This window comes from Lutjanus erythropterus, chromosome 13, assembly GCF_056507025.1.
Source record: "Lutjanus erythropterus isolate fLutEry1 chromosome 13, fLutEry1.hap2, whole genome shotgun sequence".
NCBI lineage: Eukaryota > Metazoa > Chordata > Actinopteri > Lutjaniformes > Lutjanidae > Lutjanus > Lutjanus erythropterus.
The window spans coordinates 32346904-32359163 of NC_139329.1; the positions used below are offsets into that span (position 1 = coordinate 32346904).

At 42.3% G+C, this 12260-nt stretch overlaps 1 protein-coding gene across 1 annotated transcript; it reads right to left on the bottom strand.

Moving 5' to 3' along the window:
• Positions 1–607: 607 nt before the first annotated feature.
• Positions 608–11788, bottom strand: nt5dc3 (5'-nucleotidase domain containing 3). Its single transcript, XM_084734216.1, has 13 exons — positions 11339–11788; positions 9708–9892; positions 8094–8168; positions 7927–7982; positions 7699–7789; positions 7458–7595; positions 6124–6184; positions 5829–5931; positions 3987–4088; positions 3734–3815; positions 3534–3620; positions 964–1104; positions 608–676 (listed from the first exon to the last, which is right to left on the bottom strand). The coding sequence occupies exons 1-13, from the start codon at positions 11643–11645 to the stop codon at positions 608–610; spliced, it is 1497 nt and encodes a 498-aa protein (XP_084590342.1). The 5' UTR covers positions 11646–11788.
• Between the last annotated feature and the right edge of the window lie 472 nt (positions 11789–12260).

A 12260-nucleotide genomic window follows, 5' to 3' on the forward strand; every position in this document is an offset into this window, starting at 1 on the left:
TAAACCTGTTCTTCTTAAAGACTGAATTATATGAGAAGAAGTACGTAACTAACTATTTTAAAGCTTAATAAATATCAACAGCTTACATGGTTGTTATTAATTACGCATCTTAAAACATCTTAAAGTGTGGCATGCATCTTCTAAAATGCCATGTCTTGAAATTTTAAAAAAGCACCCTAAGCGATGGAGATCATTCAACCCTTGTCTTTTTTTTTCATAACTTTGTTTAACAATCCTCTCTGTCTAGTCGGACTTGGCCCTGTGGATTTGTGAGGAGACGTTAATGTCGGCAGGACGGCGCTCGGGGCAGAAGGGGGACTCGTGCTGCAGGGGAGTACGGCGAGGGAAGAAGGTGTGCTGGAGGTCGTAGTTGAGCAGGCAGCTGATGGAGGCCATGTAGATGTCAGCGAAGCGAGAGAGCCGGCGGGAGAAGTAGGTGGGGTTGTGGTACGTCCGAAAGAGACTCCCGAACTGACCGTTGAAGATGTCCTTCGTCTGCGCCCTGTCATCAAGACACGTTCACACCAACAAGGTGAGGTTAGATCACTTTTATAAGATGCCAATAAATTATCACAACTGCTCTTGAGAGCCAGAGTAGTTCTCTCCATTACCTCATGGCTTCTCTTTCTCTGATCCACTCCTCAACCACAGCCTGAGATGCTGGATCTCTGTGGACCTGTTTGAGACAAGTGCATAGAAGTTAAAGGCACAGTAAAAAAAAATTTGCACGTAGGTCTCCTAATCAGAACAATAACCAAGACAGACTCTCATGATTTACTTGTCGAATGTGAATTTAAAGTGAATTTAATGCACAATAAAGTAATCTGAATCTTAAGTAATGTGGGTCAATAGGAGTTGTTGTCTCATCTAGTTTGGCTTTGTAACATATTAACTTTAAGCACAAACAATGTAAAGATGGAGGCAAAAAGCAAAAGACTGACGCGTGTTTTTAAGTCTCCTGACCTGCATCTGTTCAATGAGGCCAGTCAGAGCTTGTAACCAGGCCATCATGTGCATGTACTCCTCCGTGTTCATGATCTTGATCTCCTTCCTCAGCTCAGGGATGATGGCGCCCGTCCTCCAGCCATGTTTCAGTGTTAGATCCTGCAAAACAAAAGACCAGACGACTAGTCTTGAATCAAAACTACTGTGTACACCATGACTTAATAGTTCAGGAATTCACTACTGTCTTTCAAAGTGTTAGAGATTATTAGGAAGACAACGCAAAGAAGACTTTCATCCTGTATACTGGAAAATGAAGTTTACAGCTAATTCTGGGCATACATGAGCTGCACTGCTATCGATATACATGCTACATGTGTACGGTTGGGGTAATTGTCCTCTTGAAAGCAGGCCAAACCAACCAAAGTTCATCAAACATGGACAAACAAGGACTGAACATCTCAAATATACGCTGGAGTTAAGCAATAATAGATGAAAGAGGATGCTATAAATAATCAATGGGGTTATAAACTCGCAGGAAAACCTGATTTGCAGTGTCATATTCACATTTATAATTACCTGTTTGGACAACTATGACATAAACACATTGTTTCTATTAGCCACATAGCAAACAGCAGCACGACTGCAATGTCCCACTCGATCTGTACAGTCACAGGAGGCTGAGTGTTGCATACTCAGGTGCCTTTGACAATGCTCACAGCCCAGTAAACAATCAATGTAGTTTGCTCTGGCTGCTGTTATACACCTAAAGCTCAAGCTTAATACAGACCCATTAAGTAATCAGTGCAAACATCCATCCATCCAGTTTCCTGGCAGCAAGCTAAGCAGGATATTCCAGACTTTCCTCTTCCCAGCAGCACTTTTCAGCTGCTCTTGGGGGATCCCGAGGCATTCCCAGGTCAGATGAGATATGTAATCCCTCCAGCGTGTTCTGGGTCTTCCCTGAGCTCTCCTCCCAGTTGGACGTGCCTGGAAAACCTCCAGAGGAAGTCATCCACGAGGCATCCTAATCAGAGGCCCGATCCACGTCAGCTGCCTCCTTTCAACTCAGAGGAGCAGCGGTTCTGCTCTGAGCTCCCTCCGGATGCCAGATCTCTAGGCAGGGTTCAACATTAACCAAAGTCCTATAGCCTGGGCCACGAAAAGTTACTCTGTCGCCACCAAATCTTCCATGTCGTTGCCCCCCTGTGGACACAAAGTTTTATCTGCCTACTGTGAGCCTTCACCATCATGTTACGCGTTCCAAAAACATCCGGATTCCTCAGTGCTGCAGTGTTTGCTGCCAGTTTCCTTAACTAGACGAGAAGTCTAGCTCATTTATCATCTGCAACAATGCCTTCAGGAAACACCACATCACAGTTTCCCAAATTCATGGGATAAGTAGACAACTCAAGTGTTGCAGCTGAGGAAGGCTGTCTTAAGTTGCATTAAACTGCCTTTACTATGGGCCACCAAAAATCTATTTGAGCCACCACATTTACAGGCTTTTTGGCCCATGTTGCCAGTGCTATCCTTGAGCCCAGCCACCCTATGAAGGAAAGCCATTTCGGCTGCTTGTGCCTGTAGCTTAATTCTTCACTACCCAAAGCTCATGCCCACAGGTGAGGGTCAGAACGTCGATCGAGTGGTAAATCAAAAGCTTTGCCCTCCTGCTCAGCTCCCAGCAGTCCAGTGCAGCAATCGTATTACTGCTGACACTGCACCAATCCCCCCGTCAGCCCCACATTCAGTGAAACAGGCGACTGTAAAACCCTGCAAAAATGAAACCAGGGAAGTGCGAACATTTTTAGGACTCTTCTGTGTTTATGCATAATGCGGAAATACAATATCGCTCCATCCTTCCCCCTCCTGCAACTCCTCAGCAATTCATAGGTGCTTCTGCTCTGTGTCCACTCGCAGTAATGATCTCCTCTCAGACGGGCTGTGAGCAGCGGTCGGTGTAAACCGCACACGCCATGTTCCATCTTCCTAAATAAGCAAGGGGAGATGTTTGACAGCCGGCTGCCTGCAACCAGCGAGGCATTATGCCAAAGATGTAAAGTCTGCCGTTGATTATCACCATTTACAGCTGATCAGACACACTCATATATCCAAGTTGTTATAACTCATCATGACACGGTAAAAAAAAAAAAGATGCCTGTTAGTTTATTTAGTGCAGCTGTTGCCGAGTTGCTAGGTTACAGGTATAAAAAGGTAAATAAGGTGCAGTGGTAGGTGTGATACATCGGGACACACTGACACTCATTAAAATGTCAACCAAAGCCAACACGGAGCTACAGTAACTGTGGTTTAATGCATGAATAATTACACTGTCAGCCCAGTTATTTTAGTGTCTTTGTTCTATTTCAAGCATTCGCTCAGCATCTCGCTTTGTGCATTTTCTAACAGCACGTTAAGATTGAGCCTGTTGCATATAAAGATTAACTGCACGAAACGCAATTATCTTAAATGGAGCGTGGTCAAAGCAGGGCTCCCCCTCTTTGTTCATAATATCTTAATCTTTCATACCACAGTGTTTTGTGAGGTTATAATGAGTCCGTTGTTTGTAAATACGCCCGGATGCTGCTTACTGCCAAGTCACTGTAGATGTGATCACCAAAGTAGAGCACTTTGGATCCTCTCCAGCCGGTGAGTCTCAGGAACTCATAAAGGTTTCCCTGCAGCGATCAAACACACACAAGTACACACATTAAAAAATCAATACTGTATTTTATTCAGGAGAAATTTGTCGGGAATTTTAAACTGGCATCTCATGCTAATCATCTGGCACCTGTTTGTAGATCTTCCCCTTTTCCAGTCGGTGAATCCTGTCCCACAGCAACGCACCTTTGTCTGTCACTCGTCTGAAAGGTCTGGGGAAAAAATACACAAAGACAAATCTTACCCTCCTATAATACTGGCAGCTCCCACACAAACACACACCAATGCGCTTTCAGTGTACTAACAGTGTACAAGTGTTGTGGCCCAGTAGGATACGAGAGACACAGCATGGTCACAGTATGAGCTGCAGACAAAACACTTACTTTCTCCTGTCGTTGAAGAAACCAGGTTTGTCAGCCTGAACAATCACAACATCGAACAGGTCCCTCCAGTCCTTCCCTACGATGTAGTTCATTCCTCTGTCCCTGAAAAGGATGAAGACAGCACCTTGTCAGCAACATCTCAAATTCATCATGAGGGTCACAAACACTTGAGCTGAGGGAACGGTGATACATCAGCGATAACAGGTCCATCTTGTGCTGCTGGTGAGTTTAAATGCAAGCTATGCAGGCCCAAAAACAATTCGTGGGCTCAGACAAAAATAATCCCTCTCAATCATCACCCACGACCCACCAGAAGTGTGTGGCAGTGCCAACATCCACAGAGATCCTCCGCTCATACCTTCTTATTTTACGCTGGTATTTGACATCCTGGGCATGAGACTTAACAATCAACTATCTTCCTGGTGCGTTAACAAACGGCAACTGACAAATCCTACATATTCTACTTTTAAGCAAAACTCAATGACATTGCCTTGTAACATTCAACCTTGTTCTGTTTGTTGCAGAAATTGTGGACTGTGTGCACGTCTAACCCCAGCACCACGGATGAATATAGATGTAAGGATAAACCAGCACCCAAGAAAAAGGAGAGGCTGTCCATATACTGAAGTTTGCAAGCTTTTACTAACACAGTGTTTCAGCCTGCAAGGTCTTTTCGACTTGCAAGGACCTCGCAAGTCAAACAAGTGAGCTTTATTTATATAGTCCAATATCACCAAATTACAAAGTTGCCTCAAGGAGCTTTACAATCTATACATTATATCTGTCCTCCAAGAAAGAAAAACTCAGCCCCCCCCCCTCCGCCAAAAAACATTTCAATAGGGCACTCGGAGAGCAGAGACCTCCACCAAGGCCATCAGTCCATTCTTCAATGAAATAGAAATCTGCAAACACAGACTTCACAGTCAATATTATCCCAACAAACACGAGGCGTCTGCAAGCCATGCAGATCATGTCTATATCGCTCCAGGACCATATCTGTTCATCTGCATGGCGTGAAAATCAGGATCAATATATGAGAGTTTTACAACGACCCCTCTTGGACATGCAGTTCAATATCTGAACGTCTTGCTAGAAGCTTTTTGGACATATGTGGATGCGTGGACTGTGATATGGAGTCATTGTATTGCCGGTCAATGTTAACGAAAGTGATAAATAACTCAGATCCGCTCCAAAGTTGAATGGGTTCTTCCCTTCGCCCATGCTACACGCTTCCACCAAGTTTCATGAAAATCAGACCTGTAGTTTTTTTTTGTAATCCCGCTGACAAACAAACAGCACCAAAAACATACTCCCTTGGTGGAGGTAATAATGGAAGAAATCTCATGATGATCAACAAGGAAGGGTCTGTATTCCAGGAAAGAAAGACAATAGATAAAAATCAGGATGACAAAATCACAGACAGATTGCAAACACGTGTGAAGAATATAGATCCGGGATGATGTCGAGGCCAAAACATTGCATTAGTATAAACCTGCAAATCTCAGGGTGCAGACAGCCTCTCCCTTGACTGAATCTAACAAGCCATTAAATCGAGGACGTACAGTAGGTTTAAAGATTTGGGGCGCTGGAAGCCTTTTGAGGTTGGATACGCACAGCTGGTTATTTTGTGCAATCAAACCCGACTTCAAAAGCGGCTGGCAGTCAATGACTAACAATGAATTACAAACACTTGTGTACGGAGAGCCCTTTGATGTCTGGCTGCCCGTCTATAAAAGTCGGGACATTATACAGTAGCACCAATTAAATATTAGCACACAGATACATGACGTTTTTAATTAGTCAAGCCAACAGCCACTTGCACTCTTGTTTGCTCACACTTACACAAAGTCAAACGGGCTGTTGGTAATGAGGAACATCTTTTTTCCATGCTCTGACAGCTTCTTCAGCACAGCGTGGCTCTGCTCACCATAGCAAATGTATTTCTCTGGAAAATGAGAAAACAGAGGAAGAGAAACTGATATAATTTGCACAAACAAAACTGCACTGCTTTTTATTTCTATATCGCAGTCTCATTATTACTGAATTATTTTTTTATGTCTCGGCAACAACTCAGATGTAGCCGTGTAATTTCTTTTATATTAGCACGAACAAAGTAATATAAATCAAAGAATATTACCAATATCTGCCTCCACGGCTCGGTACATAATGCCCTTGACGTGAACATCTCTAATGGCTTCCTGTGAAGAGGAAAAAGTAAACAGCCCTCAGCCGGGAAGTCATGACTTCAGTGACACAATGTTAGCATTCAGCTCCAGTAGCAACGCTTTGCTCTGTATATAAACGGTTGACTTGGAAGCACAAAGACATGCATCTCTGAATACAAATTAAATATGAAGAAAGCAGACCCTGGGGTTTAGTTACTTTGTGACACAGAGAGAAAGTTTCCACAACATCTGCAACAGTGTAACTTGTGCTTTTGAATCAGTGAAAGAGTAAATAGATTTGCAAAGTCGCATGTTTAAAGGAGGTTTATGATATGCAAAGACCATTTGATGTGCACAAAAGTCAAATGAAAAGTAAGCAAAAAAAATGACAGGGTTAATGCTGAATAATAAATCAGACTTGGCAGGACAAAAAAAAAGATGGAGGAGGGTGTCCTTGAAAAGATATGAGAGGCACTCGTGGAACAGAGAGCGCGTGTGAGGGCTTTTAATGACAGCGATCTGTCAAAAACGCTACAGTGTCACACAGAATAGACAGGACCGGCATGACAGCTGCCCTCAAAGGGAGAACAGAGCGCTGATTTCTCGTCCCTCTCCCTCTGAAGTAACAGAGCCACCAGAGAACAGACGCAGATGGCTGGAGGCGGGCTCGCTCGACTAAAATTAGACACCGGTTTTCAGAGCTAAAATTAAGATGGTATTGAATGGCTGGAGTACACTGCAAACATGTAAATACATTAGCATTCATGGACAAGTGGAGGGATTTAATATCTTTACACACATTAACCCCGGGGAGATAAAGCAACTGGGAAAAGCAAGTCAAGTCAATTTTATTTAGATTGTGCCAGATCATAACAGAACTTTACAAATAGAGCCAGGGGCTTTACTACAAATCAACATAGCCAGGATTTCTTTGCATGAGCGGGGTTTTAGGTTTTGTCGAGCCAGCTCATGCAAAGAAATCCTGGCTGTGTTGAGTTTCCTTCGTAGTACAACAGAAGTTATCATGGTGATCTAGCCAGGTTAAAACGGAGACAGGATTAAAATATTAAGTACACCCCTCTGGTCTAGACCGTACTCTTCATAACATTATTTACTCGTTTCCCACCATGAGCACGCACCTGGCAACCGTGGCAGAGGAAAAACTCCTTTCAACAGACAGAGACCGCAAAACGAACCAGGCTTTAAATAAGCAGGTTGGGCTGAAAAGCAGAGCGCTACTGAACCAAACTGTCAGACTGTTGCAAACATTCATCACAGATGACAGAACAATAACAAGACGGCTCACCTTTACGTCTTTGTAGAGATGGACCGGCTCATAGTCGATGTTGTGCTTCATGAAGAAGTCATTGACGCAGCACAGGAGGGTCATCTCAGGCAGGGAGAAGATGTCCATGAACTGCTTCATGGTGTGGCCGTGGGAGCTCTGCAGGACAGTTATTAACATCATTATACTCTCCTGCTGTTTTTTTTTCTAATCTCTGCAAGTGTCCCTCTTGTCATAGATAAAAGGAGGACATTATCATCACCTTGCCGTAAAAGTCGCTCATGATCTCTAGAGGTACGTGACTACCCTCATACATGGCGATTACTTCCTCATCTGGAACTGGATGAAGACCCCTGCATAAGAGGCAAAGCATCAAATCCTCAATAACATGACATTTGTAACATGTGCTACCTACTAAAAATGACAATAAACTACAGAAAAGCTGTAAGATGTGTAGCCTTAAGTGTTCGGTGCTTTAAATCACAGATACCTGTAGACGGTTCCCAACTGGATGTAGTGAAAAGCATCTATCTTCATCAGCAGGGCCTGTTATCATATCATTCAAATAATTACACAAAAATGACCTTCCAGTGCAACTGATGCAAAATATAAAACAGCTGTCTATTTTTGACTTAGACAAGCAAAAGAACTTCTCACCTTCTGGACGTCATAGTGAAGTCCTCTTACAGCAAAATTAGGAATATACTCGTACTTCCGCAGACCTTCTGGATACTAATGTAAAGAAAATAAAAATTGGTTTGCCATTAGACTGGACTTGCTGAATCTTGAAACACCTGGACAACATCAGTATAGTGGGTAGATGGGTAAAAATGATGCTTGAAGGTGCAACAAAGTTGTAGCTCAGTTTACACCTTAAAGGGACAGTTCACCCCAATATCAAAAATGCATATTATTCCTCTGCCCTGTAGTGCTGTTTATCCATCTAAACTGTTTCAGCGTGAATTGCTGTGTTTTGGAGATATCAGTTGTACAGATGTCTGCCTTCTCTCAAACAGCTTGTGGTGCTCAAAAGGCCAAAATAACATGTGAAAAACATCAATGTCACTTTCCAGAAATCAGGACCGGGTTAATCAAGATAATCCACAGACCAGTAGAAGCAGTTTTTAAGGCTTTCAAATGTATTTTTTAGAGATGAACTGATCATGTTCTTTTAAAAATATCAATTGCTGACCATCTATGAGTCATATCAGCCAATATAGATTGTTTTCTTGTTTTGTTACAGCAGCTGGCAGAGCAGTATTAAAAAAAAATCAGGTACTGGAAGACCTTCAAATAGACCCCTTTTTAACAAAGTGCTTAAAAAAGTCCTTTAAATTCAAACAAAACCACAAACACTGTCATATATTTTGACCGAAGTTTTGTTCAAGTCATAAAAATCAAAAATCCCTCAGCTTTTTATCTATTTATTTTATTTATTTTACAGGCTTACCTGGACTGTTTTAGGCCACATTTTAGTATTTGTCGTGGCTTAAAAACTGGCATGCATAAAAAAGTTTGGTCTCATCTTGAACAGGAGCATCTGCAGATCGCAGATCTCCAGATGAATAAATCACAGTTTCGTTAGCTTCAGCGAGCCTGCTGTATGTCCGAGCTGTCGCCAAACTGAAGAGGTCAAAACTCGCTGGTAAACTAATATAATGTGCTTCACTGATCATTTTTCGCAAGCAGCAACAAGAAAGCATTAATCCTGATCTCCCTATCACTTTTTTTTTTTTTTTTACCAAATAATGGCCAGCGATTGGTGGCCAATAAATTTGGCATCCCTGATGTTTTTAGTGCTTTGAGCGCCACAAGCCAAGTGCCATCTAGTTCAATTATATTTAAGATAAGGCAGACATCTCTACGACTGATATCTCCAAAACTTGGCAACTCGCACCAAAACAATCTAGATGGATAAAAAGCAGTACAGTACAAATATGGATTTTTGATTTTGGGGGTAAACTGTCCCTTTCAATAAGGGATAATTACGCTGCCTGTCACTCTCCGACACATTCAGTCATAAACAAAAGTTTCTACTACCGATCTCTTAGACTTTACTGGAAATGTTCAGGGGGTTTAATGCCTCGCTCAGCTGCACTTTGGCAATGTTGTTCTTGTGTGATCCTGATCGGATCCGAACAACACGACGGGAAACACATGACTGTACATTGTCCTGCTCCGTTCAATTAGTTTCAGGAGAGAATAATGATTCACTCTGTATCTGGAGAGAAATGTTTTAAGTGCCAGGGGCTGTAAATGAGTCACACACACCCTGTGCTTAGTTATGAGGATGTCCCGAGCTATATTGAAGATGAGGGTGTGGAGGTGACTGGAGTAGAAGGCCAGGGTGTAGTCATAATCGAAGCCGTAGATCTCAGTGTCGCGCAGGCTCATCTCATTGTTGGCGAAGATGGTGTCTGGGTTGACAGAGTTGGTGGATATCACTGGGATCAAATCTAAAAGGAGAGAAACACCTCAGGTCAGCCAGCATTTTCCTTTCATGTGGCAATAATATATGCCGCGATGAAAGAGAGGCATATCTCAAGACACAAGTACATCTGATAAACCAAGGGTCTTGGATAAGCCGCATACGAGCCCTGCACTATTTCTCAGTCGCAACACTTTTCATAATTTGAATATAAATCTTCATGGTGTAATTCTTGTGGGCCTCTTTCATGCTCAAACAAGCCTTGAGAGGAGGAAAGAATTTATTGGGCTGGTAGCTTTTTAGCAGAGACGACCCACTGAGACTAGTGAGGCCCTGAGAAAACACAGAAAGGGAATAAAACACACACATAAAAACACAATTATAAACATACATTTATACATATATGTATAGGCCGAAATGTGAGCCAATGCCCCTCCCCATGTGTGCACACTTAAAGACAGTTTCACATCCTCTAGTAGCTCAGTCACTGGTTCTTTAAAAACACCAAGTGATACCGAAGAGGACAGATTAGCTTTAGTTTGATCATTATTGTACATACAGAAGGCAGCCTTTCTTCATTCAGTCCTATAACTTTATGTGACCCAGTCTTCAGATCTAGTTGTATGTGCCGCTCTGTGAGGTAAAGGAAGTGGTCTATTTGCTAGCCTAAATTTTAGCTTGCACCTCCAAAACCCTTTGGTTTATATGCAAGACAGTAATCCACAGAAAAAAGATGTGTACTAATGTAACATGTTTAGTCTAACAAATATGATACACAGCACAACAGGAACAGTTTACAAGCAATCTACATATTTCATAGGTGTTCATTTTGTTTTGTCCACACCATTTATGCATGAATTAAGGCTGCAACTAACAATTATTTTCATTGCAGATTAATCTGTCAGTTATTAACTGATCAGTGTTTTCCAAAGCCCCTCAAATACCTTGTTCTGTCCACAAACCAAAGATATTCAGTTTATTGTCATAGAAAACAGTAAATATCCACATTTGAGAAGCTGGAATCAAAGAATTTTGACTTTTTCACTTTAAAAAATGACTCAAAATGGTTACTCGGTTATCAAAATAGTTGGCGAGTCATATAATAGTTGACAACTAAACAATTAATCGACTAATAGCTGCACTTCAGCAATCTACAAAAATCAGTCTGATAAAAATCAACTAAATCTGCATTTAATAAGGTTTCCTTAGCTACATGGCTACTGCATTGTATTTTCCAAGTGTTCATGTTTTTAGTTCACCTCGTTTATGTATTAAACAAAGTATCCCAGCCTGTTAGCACAGTGTATGTGCAGGACCAGTTTATGGTCTGACAGGCTGCAGAACTGGTTGGTGCGTCAGTCCGCTGGAAACATCAGTCATAACAGGGTTATAATAAGGCGACAACAGCTTAGTATTTACCGCAGTGCTGCATCCCAGTGAATGAATGCTGTTTTATTTTATAACATGTCCATACCTTCAGTCTGTCTCTTGGTCTCTTTGTAGACAGACCACAGTCTCTCTGTTACGTCCTGACCGTCTGAAGAGGAGCTGCTGCTGCAGACAGATGCTGCTGCAGCTGCTGCGTAGTTTTTGGCTCTGGGTCGCTGTGACAGGAGTTGACCGACTCCATGTGCGACTGCACCGAAATTCCGTTTCCACACTCGGGACCTGAGCGGCCGCTGCTGTGAGCCGCGAAGCGCGTTACAGAAGACGGCCGTCCTCTGAAGACAGTCCGCGCGCTTCACGAGAGACGACAGCCTGGGCAAAGACAAGGGCGCCATGACTCTGATCTGACGGCGGCAGCCCGGCTGGAGGTCGCGGCGGGCTCCCACACGGTTTCATGCAGTTGACGGGCTCCTCTGTAAATACCGAAACTGTCCCTCGATGGTCCCGCCGTACGTCACTTCCGCGTTGGGCAAGGTCCCGGCCAACCAGCCAATCAGAGGCCGGTGCGACTGTAGTTCAGTCTCTTCCGGGTGTCCCCGCGATGAGTTACCAGATACATGTATTATAAAATATGCATAGTACAGAAAATGATCCGCTAGTATAGAGATCAGTGGTGGAGTGGTGGTTTTGTTTTGTTTTTATTTTATTTTCATTATTTTTAAATGTATTTTATATATATATATTTATTTATATTTACCTTTTCTTTTCCATTTTTCACAATTACATTTTGAGTTACTTGTACTTTATTTGAATATTTCCATTGTATTCTACTGTATACCCATGTAAAAAAAAAAAAGTAGCATACTTTGGCATACTAGAAATGTCATTTAAGAATACAAATGTTATTACAAGTATACTTGTAGATTTCTATTTTTGGGTGAACTATCCCTTTAAATAAGTAATTTGAATGCTTTAACTTGTAATATGGTAATATTAATACTATTATTGCT

Coding starts and splice junctions, on each gene's coding strand:
- nt5dc3 (XM_084734216.1), bottom strand. CDS start 11,645: ATGGCGCCCTTGTCTTTGCCCAGGCTGTCGTCTCTCGTGAAGCGCGCG. Junction 6,185..7,457: donor ATCTCTACAAAGACGTAAAG/GTGAGCCGTCTT, acceptor TCCTCTTCACAG/GAAGCCATTAGAGATGTTCA. Junction 3,816..3,986: donor TTCTTCAACGACAGGAGAAA/GTAAGTGTTTTG, acceptor TTTTTTCCCCAG/ACCTTTCAGACGAGTGACAG.